The sequence below is a fragment of the Centroberyx gerrardi genome, chromosome 24, assembly GCF_048128805.1.
Source record: "Centroberyx gerrardi isolate f3 chromosome 24, fCenGer3.hap1.cur.20231027, whole genome shotgun sequence".
In the NCBI taxonomy this organism is placed as follows: Eukaryota; Metazoa; Chordata; class Actinopteri; order Beryciformes; family Berycidae; genus Centroberyx; species Centroberyx gerrardi.
The window spans coordinates 8,979,645-9,000,757 of NC_136020.1; the positions used below are offsets into that span (position 1 = coordinate 8,979,645).

The 21,113-nt window shown below is 42.6% G+C and overlaps 1 protein-coding gene across 2 annotated transcripts in view; it reads left to right on the top strand.

Annotated features, from left to right (window-relative positions):
* The window catches only part of anks1b (ankyrin repeat and sterile alpha motif domain containing 1B), a 196,563-nt gene that overhangs the window by 142,867 nt on the left and 32,583 nt on the right, over nt 1-21,113 (top strand). For both annotated transcript variants that reach the window (XM_078282203.1, XM_078282204.1), the window contains exons 18-19: nt 9,540-9,638; nt 13,140-13,292. In XM_078282203.1, the coding sequence (XP_078138329.1) occupies nt 9,540-9,638; nt 13,140-13,292 (252 nt within the window). The remainder of the gene's footprint in view (nt 1-9,539; nt 9,639-13,139; nt 13,293-21,113) is intronic.

The window sequence follows — 21,113 nt, forward strand, 5'->3', positions numbered from 1 at the left end:
GCGCGACTTGTTTTTTTTTTTTTTTTTTCCGACTCGGGTCTGCTGTGTTTATTGGATTTCCTCCTCTTTGTATCGTCTTCTCTCATCCCCCTCTCGCTTTCTTCCTTCCCATCATAGCTGCCTCTCCTCACTGATGCCATGTGAGGTCCTCCCACGCATAGAAATCCCACGCCACATACACACCAGAGCAAAATACAGCGCTCGCATCATGCTGTAGACGTACATGTTCGTATTGCGCTCACATACGCAGGTAGATTCAGAACCACGGACACACGCACACATAAGTACACCAAACAACTGTACGCATGCACACATACACATTCACACCCACACTCATGTACTTGTACACACACACACACACACACACACACAAATGCATACAACCACCTGCAGCCTGTAGGTCAGGGTTAAACCTCTCTGCTTACATTTCCTCCATCCTCTCCTGCGTTTTATCTGCTACAGTCCTTTCATCCCCAGTGACGTAGAAAAAGAGAACAGCTGGGCCATTTCACATTTAGAAACACTTTTGATGTAGGTGTGTGTTTGTGTGTGCATGCGTCTGTGCGAGAGACCGACGGGCACAGGGAGCGGCGGAGAGGGTAAAATGAACGACAGGAGTGAGAATTGCGGGGGGAGAGAGAGAGAGAGCGAGAGACTGAGGAGGAAGACAGGTGAGGATCGTAACACAGCGATGGGAGAGACGAATGCCAAAATGGGAAGAAACTGCAGCAGAGGCAGAAAGATGGAGAGGAGACACAGGGATGCTGACTGGATGAGTTTATCTGTAGCTGCAGATCGTCACTGTCGGGGCGGGGGGGGGACACCTCGTATCTCCAAAATGTCAACTTTTCAGCAACTAAGAAGAACAGCTTTGTTTTCAGCTTGACGAACATGCATTTTTGAGTTTATCCAAGGGGTTTCAAAGGGTTTCTAAAGCATAGAGCGATGCAGGATTTTCCCAACCCATAGAGACGCATCTAATCCTTCAATTGAAGTTAAAACTGGAGTTCCAAGGTTTTCACATGACAACAATATTTTACCCTGATTCCATTGATTTTGAGATCAGGCTAATATCTGTCTGTCCTCTCCCTCCATGTACTGGATTAATGTTCATCTGACTTCAACACGCCTAGGAGAGAACACAGTTGAGGGATGAATGTAATTTCCTGTACATTAGGCTAATTAGCAGTGTGTGTGTGTGTGTGTGTGTGTGTTTGTGTGTGTGCACCAGTCCTCCACTCAGTGTGACCTGCATCTGTGCCTTTGGTTGCCCTGGCAACAGGAAGCAGGCACAGCATCTCTCTCTCTCTCTCTCTCTCTCGCTCTCTCTCTCTCTCTTTCTCTCTCCCTCTCTCTCACTCACTCACTCACTCACACACACACACACACACACACACACACACGGTCACTGTAGCTGTATGTATGCTTGCACTTTGTAAGTGTTGTTATGTGTATCGTAGGCTGACGCTAATTTGTTAATTGGTTTTTGAGCATACTAGAGACGGAAAGTTGCCATTAGAGACCTGTGTGTGTGTGTGTGTGTGTGTGTGAGAGAGACACTCTTCCTCCCTATGCCTCCTCCTCTCTGTTTGAACTTGTCAGAGCTCTGCAGTGGTTAATTATCATTTTTCCACATTAACCAGTGCCAGCATATACAAACCTCATCAGGACTCTCTCTCTCTCTCTCTCTCTCTCTCTCTCTCTCTCTCTCTCTCTCCCTCTCTCTCTCTCTCTCTCTCTCTCTCTCTCTCTCTCTCACTTTATTGGCATGACCATATACAGTACAGTATTGCCAAAGCACATAAGGTCAATAACAGAGTAACAAGTAAGAATAAGAATGATTAGGCCTATTGAGATTAAAATAAAAATCACAAACAATGGGAAGTAACAGCTATAAAATATGGAACACCAAATGTGATGAAAAAAATCTCTCTCTCTCTGTCTCTCTCTATCTCTCTCTCTCCTCTTTCTAAACTCCTCCTCTTTGCTCCCTGACTTTTGTTCTCTCTTCCTCCCTCCTGCTCCTTCTCCTACGTCTTCCTCCCTCTAAATCATTCCACTTTGTATGCTAATGCCACCTGCATGAGTGTCACGTATCCTCGTCGCACAGACTCGACAGCTGTACGGTTTGTGTGCCGAGGCAGGTAGTAAGGAGCTATATGGAGATACTGAACAGATGATTCACCTGAAAGCTGCGCTAGGCAAGATTCTTACGTAAAAATAGACCTGTCCTATCAGCCTAAATCAGGAAGTATAGGGCTGCAACAGAGAAGAGAAGATCCTGTACTCCACCTCCACCAGCCAATAAGAAGAAGACATTTCGTTTACTGTCATTACTTTACAGGATTTCTGAGTTTTGAAGTCTGCAAGATTCAAACAAATACCTCGCTGCCATTTGTCAACCAAGGACTCAAGTTGCAGACGAAGCTGTAGAAAGTGACATAAATTGTTTGTGGGTTTTTTTGTACCTGTAATTGTCAAAGGAAGGTTCACTGCAGCTCTACTAGCTATTTAAGTGCCTTGCTGTTTAAGGTGAGCGGAGTGTTTTTCATTAACTTTCCCCTCCCAGTCGGGCCCGGGTTCGAACTGGCGAACTTCCAGTCACAAGCCAGTTTCTCTAACCTCTGAGCTACAGCTGCCTGTTTTAATTCACCTATTTCAAGTGATGGATACGTCACAAATAATTTCTGTAGAGGTCTTTGGGAAGAACTTTGTGTTTGGTGTAACGCAAGTTTTTTCACATGGAGTTAAATCTGTTTTCCTACAGTGGAATACCAGTGGTAAGTTTATTCTGTATAGAAAAGTGGGCAGAGGTGTGTGTCTGTGTGTGTGTGTGTGTGTGTGTGTACATTACAGTCACTGTGTGTTAGTGTCTAGACAAGCGTTAATGTCACACATCCGTTGTCTAAATTGTCAGCAGTATTTTTTAGCTCAAATGGTCTTTTCTCTATTAGCAGTGTCCCCAGGTACATTTTTTTTCTTTTACACTCCAACACTTCCTTCCTCTTACACTGACACACACACACACACACACACCGTCGTATCAGTGCATCAGTGTATTTTATTCTAATTTGCTCTTAGTTGATGGTCGCTGAGGGTTTTTGGCAGTACTTCTGAGAGACTTGGGAATTCTCTGCTCTCCTAGCCTCGCCCCTCTTGTCTAAATATGTTTCTCAGTAGCTCAGCCGTCTCCTCTGAAATGCCTTTAGATACAATTAATATTGAATAGAGCTGAGATGAAACAGCCTTGCAACCGTCACGCTAAGTTCAAAGTCCCTTTTGTGAGTGGGCCTCTCTCTGTCACTCTCTGTGTTCAAAGTTTTTTTTGGCTTCCTTACTAACTTATTAGGTTTAGTTTTATCCTTGTTTCGCTGTGCATGACTGAACAGGGAGACACTTAAAGTTTCCCGACCTTGAAGACTCAGTGGCTACCACAAATTGATATTAATGCAGTTGAGGCGCAGGCTACAGGGAATACATTGATGTTTACGCCGCTCCTTTTCATTGTTGATGTGGTTTCTCCAAGGAGAGGCTTGGGTCAAATTCATTTCAGCGCCACTCAATATGGGAAATCAAGTTAAATGGCAGATTCAAACTGAAACAAAGTCAATGCAGCAGAAAACATGAGCTGTTTTTCCATTTCAGTGTCCGTTCAAGATCATTTGTAGAATTGACTGGTCGGCAAATTAATTTGACCCAGACTCTGATCTACGTCCACATGTGATGGCCGAGAGGCACCAGGTAGCACACACACACACACACACACACACACACATGCACAGAGACCATTCCAATCTACCATTACCATTTCCCTACAAATGGAGGTCAGTGGAGTGGGCGTGGCCTGCCACCTTAACCAGCCAGTAAAGGACAGGTGCTGCCAGATTGATGGACGAATAGCAAGGGGGAGGAGCGGTCGTCATGGAGATAGCGGGAGATGAGGGCTGTATTTACATGTGAGGGTCGGTTACTATGAAGGACACTGGATGGAGATAAATCACTGCCATTTTAAGTGACCATATATCCATGTATGTGTGTGAGAGAGAGAGAGACGGAGAGAATTTAAGACAAAGAAGGGGAGAGCAGTAGATGCATAGTGGAATTGAACATAGAAACCAAAGAGTCTACTTGTGTGTATGCTTGAATATTGAGCTGTTATTCATTGCAAAGTCTGGCACTCAAGCAGGTTTGCCGGTTCATTTATGTGCTCTTCCAAATGCAGCCAATCACAACAGCAAAGCTTGTGATTGAAAACAACGTCCGCAGTCTAGCACTTAAAGTACGTAAGCACTCACAGCCACTTAGCTGTGGGCCTTAGGCGTTTTTATGTGACCAGTCTCTAGTAAAGAGCCCATTCACCTTGCTAAGTCCTCTGAATGCAGTCCCATTGCCCCCTTTAACACTTGTCATTACCCTCAGTCACACACACACACACTCCTCACTAAACGCTGCACGCCAGCTTAGACACTCAGAAATGTGACAAGAATCTGGAAGAGGGAGGAAGAGAGGGAAGGAGGCTGAAATGACAAGAGTGTGATTTGTTATGCTCACTCGAGAGACAAACAATAGACAAACTTATAACCTTAGTGCATGGTGGAGGAAGTGAATTCTCCACTGAGACACACACACACACATGCATGCACACATGCACTCAGGCGCATACACACACACGCTGATATAAGAGGGAATGGGATTTCATGTAGAATGTTTATCTTTTATCTTTGATGCTTTGTTCTTTGCTTTCATGCCAATGAAGCACATCAAATTGAATTGAGAGAGTGAGAGAGCGAGAGAGAGAGAGAGCGAGAGAGAGAGAGAGCAGTTGATGAAGGCAAAGGGAGAGCGGGGTTAGGTTAGTACATGGAAGTGCAAGAAAGAATGGGGGCGCAGTACTAGATAGATAGTGGAAATGGAGAGATAAAGCGTGATTTGGTACAGCTTACTAGAGAAACAGCAGTTGATAAGAGGAGCAGCCAGGAGACTACTGAAATTAATTTGACCCCCTCTTCCTTAGAGGGATGGAACAAAACAACAATATTAGAAAAGGAGCGCTGTAAATATCCATATTTTCCTCAAAGGTGGCGCCTCAAATCCTCCTTATAAAGGATTTTATTATTCTTGAAGAGAAAATCTTACGAATAGCAAACCGCCACCGAGGTTCCTCACGTTAAGGGAAACTTAACTCGCTGCTCCCTCACGGCAAAAAAAAAAGAAACATAAAACTAAAACCAACAAGTTTGCAAAGAAACCAAAATATATTTGATTGTAGAGCCAGAGAGAGACAGTTTGTAAAGTAAGTAAGAGAGAGGCAACAACATAATGAGAAACGAGGACGGCTCCACTGGTGGCATAGCAGGGGAGAAGGGCGAGGAGGCGAGGGAGGAAAGGCGAGGGGCGAACAAGAGCAAATGAAAAGAAGAGAATGGAGAGCGAGCGAGAGATACAGTGGAGCGTGCGCGATGTGTAGTGCTTGTTTATGTCTGTTGGCGCCGATAATGGCTTTCGCTTCCGTCCCTGAATATCAATTTTTCCTCCCTCTCCGTTCTCGTCTCCACCCCCCGCCGCTGTGCATGAATTTAATTTGTGCGTTCAGAGGGATTGTGACCCGGAGCGCTGTTGTTAAGCGTTGCGGTCGAGGAATCACAGGCTAACCAGAGGACATGGCAGTTCTATCGACACTGTGGACGCTAAACACTTTCCGCCACGAGCAAAATGGGTTTCTAGTGTTCATACTAGTGCTGCATTCCAAATTATCTCTGACTGCTTGGTCATTTATAATGCATACGCACGGCACAACAACTGTGTCTAATTGTTTGCATACAAAATATACAATATAGGCTTTTCTACTAATAGGAAGGAAAGAATGAACTCTTATTCTGTTTGTCCCATTACTCTCTCCCCTAGCTCCACTAATATTGATGAAGACCCACGTGATGTTTATCCCATGATCCATCACCTGCACTTGGAAATAGCAGATAAGGGAGAAACATAATGTTAGGACAGAAAGGGGCAGAATGGGTTTGGAGAGAGAGAGAGAGAGAGAGAGAGAGGACAAACATTAAGGAGCTCTCTCTATCTTTCTCTATCAGAAGCCCAACAGGGAGCAATTAGTCATGCCTTTGGATGCCTCCACAATCTACTCTGCACTGACTCTGTGGGTCATTACTCTGGTGTGATGCTGCAGCTTGGTAACTCCAGCGCCGGCTGCTCTGGGCTCGATTAATCAGCCTGGGAGCTGATCTATGAACTGCACGCATCACAAAGACCGGCCCAGACGCACAGGCTGGTGTATGGAGAATGTAGAAAGAATAGACTCGGCCACAGGATTAGGCCTTCATTTGTTAGCTCGGCTTTTACCGTCCAAGCAGGGCGGTGGACAAGGACAGAGGAGCAGAGGAGTACGAGGAAGTCCTGGAAGCCAAAGTTTTATCAATAATTTAACTGCAGCAACAACACTTTTTTGGGGGGGGTTGTTTTGTATAAGGCATGTTCATTATTATAACCTTCATAGATCAAGGGAAAGTTGACAGAGCATTAGGCTATGCTCTTTTCCAGCAATGCCTTGCTTCATTTATACAGTTCCACATATTCACACCTGGGGGCCGCCCAATGCAGCCACAGTCTTCTGCTGTTGGCCACTGAGCAGCAATTTGGGGTTAAGTGCTTTGCTCAACAGCAGTTGCTGAGGGGAGAGCACATCTCATTGACTTTCCCCACGCACATTTTCCCAGACAGTCTGGGGATTCAAACCGGCGGCCTTCGGGTTAAAAACCTTCTTCTTTAAGCTCTAGGCTAACGCTGCCCCCGAACTTCCTAAATAAGGTGACACTTCCTGACACTTTTCTTCAGGGATTGATATTTTAATTGCCTGCCAGGTCCTGACTGGCTTGTAGACTGGGCCAGTGCAAAGCCTTCCAGTTAGAGTGTGAATGCTGACTATTGGAGATTAAATGATTATCTAACAACTAAATAGCCCTGCTTGGCTAGTGTCAAACATCCTTAAAGTGAAAGGGCTTTTTCACATCTCAGCACACCAACACACACACCATAGAAGCTCAGGAGCAGTCAGCGGCCAACACTGTCTGCAGGGGGAATCAGTGGCAGGATTTTTATTTTTAATTGCAAACAGACACGATTACCTCTTGAAATGTTATATCCAGGACACAGAATGAAATAATATGAAATCCTCCACAGAGGTACATGCACTAAAAAAGTTAAGTGTCACACTGCGAAAGATGTTCACTTTAACAAGCCATTTAATTCCGTATTCCTTCAGTCTTCAGATCTTATATTTCCTTTGAAACACTCTCAGTGGGTTTGAGATAATTCTCACTCTTTCCAATGTCGTTTCTCAAAACAAGTGCCAGTATCGTGAAGCAAGGCAGACTAGGGCAGATCAGTCCGCTAGTATCAAGTTTGAAGTTTTACTTCAAAGTTTTTGAAGTAAAACCACCTGAACAGGGATTTCTCTGGCACATGTTCTTCAGGAGAACTGGACTGAAAATTACTTTCCAGACCGCAGCTACCTCCTATCTAGAATTATAATGTCACAGCATTGGAGCAAAATGTCCTGTCCGGGGCACACCGGTGTGCGGCGGCTCCCCAGGGCCGACCTCCAGACAGGACTGAAATAGAGGGAGGAAGAAACAGATGGGTATCTCCCTTCTTTCGTTTTCCTCTTCTCCTGGATGTTTATCTCTGTTATTACTTTGACAGGAAAGAGATGTAGGGAGACTGACAATGGTAATCCCTCAATCCCACACTAGAGCATGTGTGTGTGTGTGTGTGTGTGTGTGTGTGGTCCAAACTGCCTCCAGGCTGTGCACATGGCATAGTCCCTCTCCTCCTCACTACCTTTCCCTTTTTTTTTTGCCATCATTGTGGCGATTCCCTCATTTTTCCTGTTCACATGCGTCAACATGTATATTTCTGATGGCATCCCTAACTGAGAGACATACAAATCAGTTTGCTTTTCTCCCATAATGCAGCTATCTACATGCACTTCTCCTCTCTTCCCGTCTCCCTACATCCCTTGCTCGCTCTCATTATCTGTCTGAACACACACACACACACACACACTCAACACACACAGACTCTCTCTCTGGAGGAGGGATGACTGATAGGTCTCTAAAGGTCTCCCATCAGACTAATTAAAGGTGAAACTCTCTATGATACCTGTAGAGGCTTGTGTGTGTGTGTGTGTGTGTGTGTGTGTGTATGTGTGTGTGTGTGTGTGTGTGTGTCACAGTCTCAAATGAGAATATCACACTTGCAGTCTGCTGCATTCTGTAGGCTGCAGTGTTTGCACATTGCCATAGCTTTTCCATCTTTTCTTAATAATGTCCTCTTGATATTCTTGTTCTCACCACACTTAAACTTGCCTTGTCTTTGTTGCTGTGTTGTGCTTTATTTGATCAAGAAAAAAATATAATTGAATCATTGAATGGAATACCACTGAAATTCAGCATTCATATATTTTACATGATACATACGACCATAGGGATTGCTGTGTATTCATTACTGTCTCATAGCCTAAATGCTAACGGACACTGTTGTGTTGTTTTATCTGTGTGGGAAAATGCAAATGTTGTTTTATTTGGAAAAAAGCTAACTGCCACTGTGTTGTTTTGTGTATGAGGAGACGTGCTACATGCTAACAGTCGCTGTTTTGTGTTGTGTTGTTTATGTGTAGAAATGCTAACCACTGTATGTGAACTGCAACATGCTACCACTGTTGTTAGCATGTAGCATGAACACTATCAATCATTTTAGGGCTTTCAGATTCTATCTGTGTTTTTTGTTTTGTTTTGTTTTGTTTTTTTCCTATGGTGAAAATGAATGGGATTTTTGGATCCCGTTTGCCAATTGTTCTGTTCTTAAATGGGTGAAATAATGTAAATAGAAATGGCATATGATGAAGTTAATACATATTTTAACACGTTATTGAATAGAAAAAAAATGCTAACAATATGGTGCGTTATCCTCACATCACAAAGCCATGAAATGCTGGAATTCTGAATGGAAGTATGGCTAGAAATTTTCTTTTTTTCATTGCAGCTTCAAAACTCAATCCACCTCAACAAATAAAGAATGCATAACAGAGGAACGCTCAAAAGCAATAATAGTCAGTATTAGCACTGGACATAGTTAAAGGCAATCATTTTACACTGCTATTAACTTTAATGTCAGACTGAAAGGGGAACCAGAATCACTTATTTGGGCCAAAAAATGGAGGTACACACATACTGCCACTGTTGTGGTTTATTTATGACATGTGGTTTATTAGCGACATGCTAAATGCTAATCATTGCTGTTGTGTTCATGCTAATGCTGTCACAGTTATAGTGTATTGTTTGAGACATGCTAAATGCCAACTGCCACTACTGTATTTTTGTATTCAGGAGGATTAATACAAACGCTAACTGCCACTGTTTCACTCTCACTATTGTGTGGAGAAATGCTATATGTTAACTGCCACTGTTACTGTATTGTTCATGTGGAGAAATGCTAACTGCGGCTGTTGTTTTGTTGATCTGCAGGGCAGCAATGTGGTGGAGGACCAGGACCTGCTGGAAATTGGGATCCTCAACTCAGCCCACAGACAACGCCTCCTGCAGGCCATTCGCCTGCTGCCCAGGGTCAGTACTACAATGAATCCAACACTTAAACACCACCACTTATACCAGAGATTGTGATCTGTTTAAAATTTGCAATTATTGGCCTGAAATATGAGCAATGTGTGCGTGAAAGACATAGTCAAAGAAGCCATAACCAGAGCTGGCCTGTCTTTCATGGGATGGAGTGTGGCCCCAGATAAAGGGGCGCTGAGGGCAAAATGTTGACTTGGATAAATCATATTTTAGTTGAACAATGGCATCTCTTTGGCCTTCCACTAGAATGAACAATAATACACACACCACTGCTTCCTCCACTGTGGTGTGTGGAGTCAGACCCCGAAACTCATTCTCCATATTTTTGGCTTTCACCATGGCAGCACCTCAAGGCTCTTCCACAACCATGCTGTCAAAGCCTAACATTGATGATCATTAGGACTTTGTTCAGAAGAGGTCTATGGGATTGTCTCTACTGTTGTGTTTGTGGTATTATATCTAGAAATACTGAAATGATCTGAAAAGATTTGTTTTGGTCTCATTTACTCCATTACTTCTAAAGCAATGCAGTGGGAGCCAAAATGAGTTGTGAGACTGTTGGGTGGGTATCCATGTGACAGGAGGAAGAGCATGGACCACTGGCTTACACAAAAAAATGTTAACAAGCCATATCCATTCTTAAAATACAATTTTTCTTAAAATAAGTGAAAAATTCTACCAATGGAGGAGAGATAATTCCAATTGCAGTTGCACTTGTTTCAGGAATTCCGTGTCAATATCTTGAAACATCAGAATAAGGCAGCTCATTCCAAAAATAAAAAAATAAATAAAAATACCACTTGATTTCATTTATTTGCAATGGAAGCAAGTCAAATTATCTCACCCCATTGGCAGAAACACATTTTTTTTTTTAACTTTGAAGAAGAATAAGACATTACAAATCAATACTAGATGAAATCCCCATGGCTTACAACATAACAAACATGGCATCATGTGCGGCTTGTATTGAATGTGATGTGACCCCCAGGGCACAAAGGCAGAAACCGTGACTATGAAACGACACGCACAAAGCCTGAAATTTTCTAATTTGATTTTCTACTCGCTCAGTATTACTACTGGGCACCAAAATGAGTCAATGTTACAATATAATTTCCTCCCTGCATGTCTCCAAAAGGGATATTTACAGAGTTCTTGACTTGTATTCAAGCCACGGCTGATCTTCCCTTGTAGCTGCAGCCAATGGGATCTGGTTAGTTTAGAAATTCAGCAAATCTCCTGCCCTGTCTGTGTTTCTGTGAGATATAACTCTGACTGTGGGTGGTTGGGTTTCTCTGTGCGTGCTTTGCTGAATAGTTAAACAAGGAAGCGAGTAGTTTGGGGATTCAAGGCAAGGAGATGCATTACATTAAATCAAAGGCTGCAAACCAGGCTAAATCAAACGTATCCAGAAACCCTGTCTGCCTCATGATAAGTCTTCATCCACACCTTCCTGCATCTCTGCAGCACACACACACACACACACACATGAATGCATGCATATAGACACACTGTTTTACACACAGTCACGCTTGTGAACATGCACTCAAATATGCAGCAGAAATAAAGACAGAAAAGGGCTACTGCACACAGAAATAACGCATAAGAAGATACTGCTGATACTGTAGGTTAGCAGGGCTGTGTGTGTGTGTGTGTGTGTGCATGTGTGTGTGAGAGAGAGAGAGAGTGAGAGCGAACTAAAAGTGTGTGTGCAAAAGAGAGGACAGACAGTGAAGGGAGAAGCTGAGCTCAGAGATAAGCAGGTTTCATACAGAGAGAGACATCCGGAAAACTTTGATCTCCAGTCAGCACTTTCTCGTCTCATCCCCGCTAAACTTTTGGAAACACTGTAAAAAAAAAAAAAAAAACTTTAACTCTCGTCCTCCCTCTCTCACTCCCTCTCCCTTTCCTTTACCCTCTCTCCATCCCTATTCCCAAATCTCACACACACACACACGCATTGGGAAACGCACACACACAACTTAAGATGGGGGATACGAGATACGTTTCAAGCGCCATAAACTCTATGAAGCTGTGTTGACTGTTGAAGTAAATGAAAAATGTGCTACACACACACACACACACACACACAAAGAATCTCACTCGAAGCCATAACCCCCTGCTGCTGGCTTCCAGTGCTGCCCATTCCCGAAAGTTAGTCTTGTGCGTACTTGTTTACAGTGCAGAGATGTAACCCAGCATGCAGTGGATAAAGTTATTCTCCAACTTTCAAAAGTCAGTCAGTTGCAGCTCGGTATCTGCAGCCTCCTTCCTATCCTGCTGAACTGGGGGAGGGAGGCATCTTAAAGATAACATAAGATGAAACTTTAATGATCCCCGTAGGGAAATTGGGTCGTTGCAGCAGAGAAAGTAATAATGACAGTAAAAAGAAAAGCAATAAAATAAAGTGTAAGCAGTTTGACATTATATAAGCGCTAAATAGACTGTATTGGTTACAAGTTTAGGCACGACGACACTTACATTTGTTAGATACTACAAGCTGACACAACTGTTTACAGAATTAGAAATATGTTCTATGCAGAAATAGGTATAAACAGAACATAATGTAATATAAAGATCTAGAAAATAGCCTATCAGTGTGTTTACAGTATGAAACAGTGGAACCACTATGAAACGTTCAATTAATATATGCAGAATATAACAGTGAGGGAGATACTGAAGAAGCAGATATGTGAATTCACAGCAGCATGCATGGTGTGCACATGTCTGACATTAACAACTTAAAACTATACACGTTATCAAATACATTCACAGATACAGTATAGAGAGCATATGTGCAGAATGTGCCTTTCGGATATGTGCATCAGCAGCTGTTCTGTGTTACCAAGCTCCAGGACAGAGGTTCCAAAACAAAACATATGTATCTGTTCACAGTATCACTATAATATCACTCAGAACATGGAGGAAGAACAGGAGAAAGTGTCACATGTCCAGAGGGAAAACAGTGCAGCAAATGACTGTATAGTCTTGAGTGAATGAATGCAGAATGTCCTTAAATGCTAACAATTTAGAATTTACTTATTTTGTGTTTGGATGATTATGTCGCAATTTTTAGGTCTTTTGGCATGTTATAACTCGGGTTCGACCGATGGGTTTTTGAAAGCGGATACCAATATTTTTGGATGGAAGATACTCAACCAATATTTTGTGCCACAATATGCCCCAAAATTACAAATATTCAGTGTTTCCGAGAGAATCTTATTCCTGGCAGGGTGGTAAAGCTTCTGAAACAGTGTTTACGCCATGCATTCAGGTTAAGGAGTTTCCATAGACAACCAGTGTAATATTGATCAATTATACGATAAATATGTAGCCCAATCAAACAAACTGCATCATATCCATCATATCACAGATGATTGGTGTGGGTGGGTGTCTAACCCTAGTTATAACCCATGATATGATGTCAAAATAAAGACCCCCAACAGTAACCCATCTCCTGCCATCTCTCTGTTTCCTGTTTCCTGTCTGTAGGTGCGGCCCATCGGTTACGATGGCAACAACCCCACGTCAGTGGCAGAGTGGCTGGAGTCCCTGGAGCTGGGCGACTACACCAAGTCCTTCCTCATCAACGGCTACACCTCCATGGAGCTGGTCAAGAAGATCTGGGAGATCGAGCTCATCAATGTGAGTCGCAGACTTATCGCCACTTCCTACTTCAAGCGTACACTGCAAAAAATACCCATTTAAACAAGTCATTTAGTGTAGTATTTAGTCATAAAATCTTATTTTTCTTCAAACAAGTAAAAACAATCTGCCAGCGGGGGTGAGATCATTTGAATTGTTTCCAATGCAGAACAGCAGTGTCTTCTTGATGCTAGTGGAGTCATCTGCCTTTTTTTAACATGTTATCACTTGTTTCAAGGGAATTCTTGTAACAGGTCAAACTGCTCACCCCATAGACAGATACCATCTCCCCCCTTAGGCAGATTGTTTTCATGTGTTTAAGGGAAAACAAGATTTTAAGCAGTTTCACCGGTGCCAAGGCCATAATGTACAGTGTCCATTGGGTATTTTTTCTCATTACTGTTCAGTATATGCTTAGCATACAAATGGGGATGAGGTTCATATTGGCTGTGATGACATTGCCTTTTGCTACTTATTCCTACTAGTTTTTCCCTATTTTGCTTCCTGTCATGACACCCCTCCCTCTTGCTGTGCATGCAGCAGTTTGAGATTTGTAATAATAAAAAAGGAGAAGACAGTTTGCAGTTCCTTTACTGTGACTGAATTCTCTCCTCCTGTAACTATCTGTAAATGGTGGATGATTACAAGGTTTTGACATTTTAGCTCTTATGTTGTCACAAGCAGTCAAGGTTATTGGTTCAATTTGACTAAAATAAAATCTACACTAGAGATGGCATGTGTTGCAGCCTCATATCACCGGAGTGATGTGTTCCTCTGATGCTCCAAGTGTAAAGAAATCGCGTTAGATTGCAGAGGGTGCCTGCCTGGCTAGAGAGAGAGAGAGAGAGAGAGAGAGAGAGTGAGAGAGAGAGAGACAGAGACAGAGAGAGAGAGAACAGAGGAGAAGTGGGGTGTTTTTCCTTCCCAGCGGAGGATAAAGTGATAAAGTGATGAGTGATCAGCTGGAGGAGGTGGAGAGGGAGTTATATAAGCGTGTGGGATGCAAGATGTTTCACAGCACTGGGGATACCGCCCACATACTGTGCCCGTGTGTGTGTGTGCACGCATGTGTGTGTGTGTGTGTGTGTGTGTGTGTGTGTGTGTGTGTGTGTGCATCTACACCACTGTATGTGTGTGTGTTTACTGTATGAATCTCCAGCACAGCGGCGAAGCAATATCACACTCCTCTCTTCTCCTTCATATGCTCTGATTTGTAAATGCATGGAGCTCATTAAAGGAATTGGGCAATATGAGAGCCTTGAAGTGCAACTGAAGTAATTAGTGCATATGAACACATTTGATACCCTCCTTTGGGACTGCATATGCATATAAACACATGCAGTGTATGAAATGTAGGCTTCTGTCAGTACGATGGTGTGAGAATGCACCTTCTGTGTGGTAAAGAAAAGGCTGTAGTGTGGAGTGAAGCCACTAGAGGCTGCACAAGAGCGGATTTGAGGAGTGTTGTCCACTTCTCACTATTGATTGAGTGCAGCTGCGTGTGTGTGTGTGTGTGTGTGTGTGTGTGTGTGTGTGTGTGCGCAGTGTGTGTGTGTGTGTGTGCATGCTGTACAGGCTGTCCTCTAATGAGTGCATAGCACTGCAGCAGTGGACTGTCACTGAAGTAGTCTCTGGGGTGATGGAGAGGTCACTGCTGTACCTGGGAGGGAGGTGTGTGTGTGTGAGGGGCGGCGGGTGGTGAACAAATGATACTGGAGAGAGAGAGAAGGGGGGAGGGAGGGATGGAGGAGAGAGAGAGAGGAGCTGAATGGGAAGGAGCGGTATGGAGAAAAAAAGATGCAGGGAAAGAAAGAGAAGAGAAAGAGAAAAGGAGGGAGAGATGGACGGAGAGAGAGAGCGAGAGGAGAATGAATGGTTAAGAATAGAATTTGGCCGCTGCTTTCCGTGTAATCACCAGATAATCGCTACGGGCAACAGATGCTGCGGTGTCCAGGGAGACAAGGGGGGGTGAGGGGGTGTTAAGCATTGTTGGAGGGTTTTAAAATAGAAGTGTGTGTGTGTGTGTGTCTCTGTGTGTGTCTTTTTTGATCGGGCACATATGTGCGGGCCTGCTGTTGTTGGATTAGAAGAGCATTCTCAAAACACCTTTTACTGCTGCCTGTCCAGACACACACACACACACACACACACACACACACACACACACACACGTACAGCAGACACAACTCTATAGTGCTGTGTATCAGGGTTGACTAGTCTTGTCTCAGACCTGGTCCGGGTCAAATGTTACAGCAGGTCAATATCATGCACTTCAGAGAAGAAGAACTGATCTCACATCAGTTTAGACCTTCAGATCGTAGACAGTGAGGTGTGGTTCTGTAGCTGGTAGGGTGGAGCGTGGCATGGCACCAACACTGCCAGGGTTAGGTGTTCCTTGCCCTCTGGGGTCACCCATAGTAAAAATATACGCAGTCAGTCAGTCATGGTACTGTTGTGACGTTTTGGATAAAAATGGCATATACAGTAAAATGGATATCAAATGTCTTCATTTGGACAGAGTAACCAGCAAAATCAAGATAAAAACAGAAGTTGCCGTGGTTGTGTAAGTGTGCACACCCCTTATAATTGGGGTTGTACATAAGTTATATCAAAATCTAACAAATTGCGTTCCAATGTATGCACAAAGCTAATTAGCTTTCACCTGACACCAACTGAAGTGATTCTATTTAGATAAATGTAATACTAGGATTTCACTGAAGGTGTCTTTGTTGTATAGTGTGTGTTAGATCTTTGATATCCACTGTATATATGAGACGGCAGCAGTTTTTAAGTGTTTTCTCTGGGGAGCTGCCTTTTTTGCCCTTAATTTTCCCCTGGATCCAGACTAATTTAGTGGGCTATGCCAGGTACTTGAGAATGTAATAATGGCAAGACAGCATAGCTGCGGTATCAGCCTCCTTATTAATATCATAATTCCCCTAGTAAAATCGGTCAGCTGTCTCTAGAATAATTTGACGGCCCATTGTAATCTTCCCTGGACCCGACTTTGGGCCTGTGAGCAACGTCTTGGGAAGATTGTAGCTGAATCTAAATGAACTCTTTGCCTTTGAAAAGCTTCATACAGGCTCATGGTATTTCAGTCTCCCTAATATTGTGTACTCTAGCTAACATAGCTGTTCATTCATCATTCATAGCTGTTCATTTCATCATTCATTATGGATTTGCGGCAAGGAAATGGCACAATGTGAATGATTTTACACTCAGAAAGATAGCACTCTGCTGACATTATTGACACCACTGTATAGTAGTAATGAGGTCCATAAGTCTTGCTTACATACAACAGATTCTGTTACTGTTTGACAGGGCAAGCTGTTTATTTATGCTGTCTGTCAGGATATGTCAGTGCTGGAGGAAAGGTCTGCATGGTTCTGTTCAAGACCCAGAGGAGATCCTAAAGATTTGATGAAGTTTGGGCTGAAAATGTGAAGAGCTCCATTCCAAAATGCAATATATCTCTTCATTCACTATCTCTAACATAGAGAACATCCAGGCTGTAAAAGTGTGGTAATTTCTTAAACCCGAGGACTTCTGATAAGCTCTGATTGATCTCTGAGGAGAAATTGGGTCATTGCAGCAGCAAAGACTAGCGGTGTAGATCGGTTACCAAACAGCAAAAACATACTAATGAATATGAATTAACAGGCGATAGAGTTATAAAAAAAGATAATAAAATAACAACATTAAAGATGGATCATGTCTGCGATGATGCTGAAAAGGTACAAAAAAGTAAAAAATAGAATAAAATAAAACATTAAAGATGGATCATATCTATGATGAGGCTAAAAAAAGTTTCTAATGACTAAAAAGGATTCTTAATATTGGTTATTGATAGATTAACTTCACCTACTATCCTTTAAAATGTGCTGTATTTTGTTTTAGTTTTGAGCTATTGATTATTTCATGGATGGACAGAAACCTTGATATACAGTATATTCCTGTTCCTGCAGTGCAGTCAGCTGCAGGAAGGTACTGTAACAGTCCACAGGGTGGCGCTGCTGCCTCTCAGTTCAACCAGAGCCCCTTGTCTTCAGGCAAGCAAAGTACCAAACAACTGCGTCAAGACTGCAAATTGCTCTCATTTCAAGTGAGTCGTCTAACAGCCCACAGCGAAGCAATTAGAAATGGATTTCGATTGGAAAGGCACGCTCACAATGGTGGAGTGCAGATAGTTTCTGGTCCTCAAGGAACAATTCCCATAATGTTTTCTAGATGAGTGGACCCTGATATCACAGAAAAAGCGAGTGTCGTGCCATATGTGTGTGTGTGTGTGTGTGTGTGTGTGTGTGTGTGTGTGTGTGTGTGTGTGTGATCTTGTGTGTCCTGGGTTGCTTGTAAATTGTGCTGCAAATGGGAAGCATTTGATTGAAGGTCAGGGAAGAAAATATAATTTCACAGTTTTTGACGTCTGCTGTCAAAGCTTTCATGTGTGGCACACTGCAATTCTCTCTCTCTCTCTCTCTCTCTCTCTCTCTCTCCCTCTCTCTCTCTCTCTCTCTCTCTCTCTCTCAGTTTTAACCAACGTCTTATATATACCTTCTCTTCTTGGTATGAGTCATTTGCATGCATCTATGTCTGTGTGAATGGGCTTTGTATGTAGAAATCGCTTTGCTTCATGCACTGCTTCATGCCCGTTCCTTGCATGTGAAGGCGTGTTAGTGTATGTTAATTATGTGTACGTAGGTGTGTGTGGGTGTGTGTGTGTGTCTTTGTGTGTGTGTGTGATTCACCTACATGGCCTGACTTGTCTCTGCATTCCCCACTCTTATTACAGCATGCCATTTCAAGGAGAATACACACACAGTCACACATATTTTGGAGTATGTAGAGCATGTTCTGAACACTCCAAAAGGACCAACAGTGTGTGTGTGTGTGTGTGTGTGTGTGTGTGTGTGTACGTGTGTCTCTGCCGGTGGATGTTGGAAGGGTCCAAAGTAAATTGAGGACAATGGTGATAGTTCAGCTTTTCTTCTACCACTTGTACTCTGTTGCCATGACGGCTACTAGTTACCATAGAGACTAGAGATATGTGCACTTGGTATAAAAGAGTTGAAATGTGTGTGTGTGTCTGTATGTGTGTGTGTGTGCATGTGTGTGCATAGTGTATATGTGTATTACCTTTCCTGCCACCATTCCAAACCCTCAGATTTTTGTATATGTGTGTGTGTGTGTGTGTGTGTGTGTGTGCCTGTGAGTGTGTGTGTGTGTGTGTGTGCGCCATGTTCCTGTGCTTATCACCTTCTTTGTCACCTCTCCAAATGGACAGATTGTCTCACATCACAAGACCAGATGGTTCCTGCCTTCGTTAGCCACTGCAGGTTTAAACCCTATATGACATACAGCAGTGCCTGCACACACACACACACACACATATTCATACAGTGAAGTCAGTACCAGTGCACATTTTTGTTAAGGTGTATGCGTGTTTGCTTGATCACATAGTCATGAGTTTTCACACCAAAGCGCGTCTTCATACGTGTTAAGATACATGCTTGTATGTGTGAAATTGTGCAACACACTTGCATGTGTGTGTATGTGTTGGTACGTGCAGATATGTGTTCCCCTCTGTGTGAAAACGTTGAGAAGTGCGAGGATACTGTACGTTCACAAATGTGCGAGAAGTGAGTGAGTAGTAGTTTGTGTTAATTCTGGTGTGGGTGGATTCGCCTCAGGACTGCAGTGTACTTCACCGTCCCTGCCGGCCCGTATCGCCCTCCCACCGCCTTATTTGGCCTCATCCGTGCAGCGCGCTTCCCGTTGTAGCGCTCGCCGGGCCCGGAGATAGCGTAGGAGGTGTCGGGAGAGAATGTGTGTGACCCCAAAGCGCACTCTGAACCTGTGGCTCGCTAGTACCGCTGGTGCTCTAAGCGCCGGCCTGCTTCTTCAGAATCAGCATCCTCACTGGCTTATCTCTGTGGAGAACAGCAGGGATGGATTCCAAGTCCCTTCCCAGTCTTGGCTCAAATCTATGATGCAGAACTTGGATGGACTCACTAGTTTCTCTTAAATTCTCACTAAAGTTTATGGTTAACAGGGGGATGGATTGAATAGTTTCCCATGCATTTTTGCTCAAAACTGTGGTTTGTAATTTAGATGGCTGCACTGGTTTTGCTTCCATTTTTGCTCAAATCTATGGTTAATCAATTCAAATCTAGCATTAATTAATTGAAATATAAAGTCAGTAAAGGCTGTACTGTGGAAAACTAAGGTTAATTCACTCATTGTACTGTAAGTCGCTCTAGATAAGAGTGTCAGCTAAATGCCTAAACTGTTAATGTCTGATTTAGTTTCCTTTAAATTTCTATTCTTCTTCTATTAAAGTCTATGGTTAATGACAGGGATGGTTTTCCTAGTTTTTTGCACAAATCTATGCTTAATTCATTCAAATCTAAATTAATTTATTCAAGTCTGAGGTCAATTCATTCAAATGTAACATCACTTCAGGCTGAAATCTACAGTTAATTAACTCATTGTAAGTTCCTCTGGAAAAGGGCGTCAGCTACTGTAGCCTATGTAAATATAAAATGTGCGTAGATTTAATAATTTCCCTTAAAGTATCACTCAAATCAACAAAAACGATAGATTTCTTAGTTTCCCTTCAATTTTTGTTCATATCCATGGTTAAGAAAAAGGAAGGATTTACTGGTTCCTGTTAAAATGTCACTCAAATCAAAGGTTAATTAATTCAAATCTAGGGTTAATTCATTTAAATCTAATGTCAGTAAAGGCTACACTCTGGAAATCTAAGGTTAATTTACTCATTGTAAGTTGCCCTGGATGAGAATGTCAGCTAAATGCCTAAAATATAAATGTAAATGTGAATGTAATAATGTGAATGGATTTAATAGTTTCCCTTACATTTCCCTCAAATCTATCTATCTAAACACCAGGGATTGAATAGTTAATTTTGTGCTTGATTTTGAGATGGATTCAATAGTTTCCCTCATATTTCCTCTCAAATCTAAAATTAACATTGTGGATGTATTGAATAGTTCATACCCCATATTTTCCCTATGTAAGTCTATGGTTAACGACAGGAATGGATTGAATAGTTTTCCTTACATTTTCCCACAAATCTTTGTTAACAACGTGGTTGGATCTGTAAATTCCCTTACATTTTCCCTCAAACGTATAGCTACTTAATCTAAATCCACAGTTGTTTAATAGTAATGTTACCGAGGGGAGATGTCACCTCTCTGATTTCCACACTCTCACTTTATCCCACAGGATCACATATGTAGATCGTAAAGACAGGAATAGTCAGAATGACGTCGAGCTCGGTGGCTTGGGTTTCATCTGCATGACACGGACAGTCACACACATGGGAATACATACACATACACACACGCATGCTTAATGTAAACGCACACATACATGTATACACATGTACAGTATATATATATTTACAGTACACACAAGCGTACCTCCTGTCCTAGTTGTGTGTTATGGTTAGTAGATAGATTATCCAAAGAGCATTTAAGTGTGAAAATTAGACTTTGAACGTGGTTTTATCCAGATGAGGATAATATTCTGTGTATTGTGGCTATAGCTCCTGGCTATACATACTCATATGTTATGCAAGCCTGCTCACTGATGACGTAAAGGAGCCACAATACCTTGGAACATCAGGATCATTGCAAAAGGGTGAGATGGATCAGATAATGAGAATTACTCCAGTCTGAGCCATTTCCTCTCGTCCTTGCCTCAACTTGTCTGTAGGCGAACAGAGAAAATGTGATCGATTACAAATCAGAGTACAAACACATTTAGTGCTAATATCTATCAGTTAAATTTACATTAAAG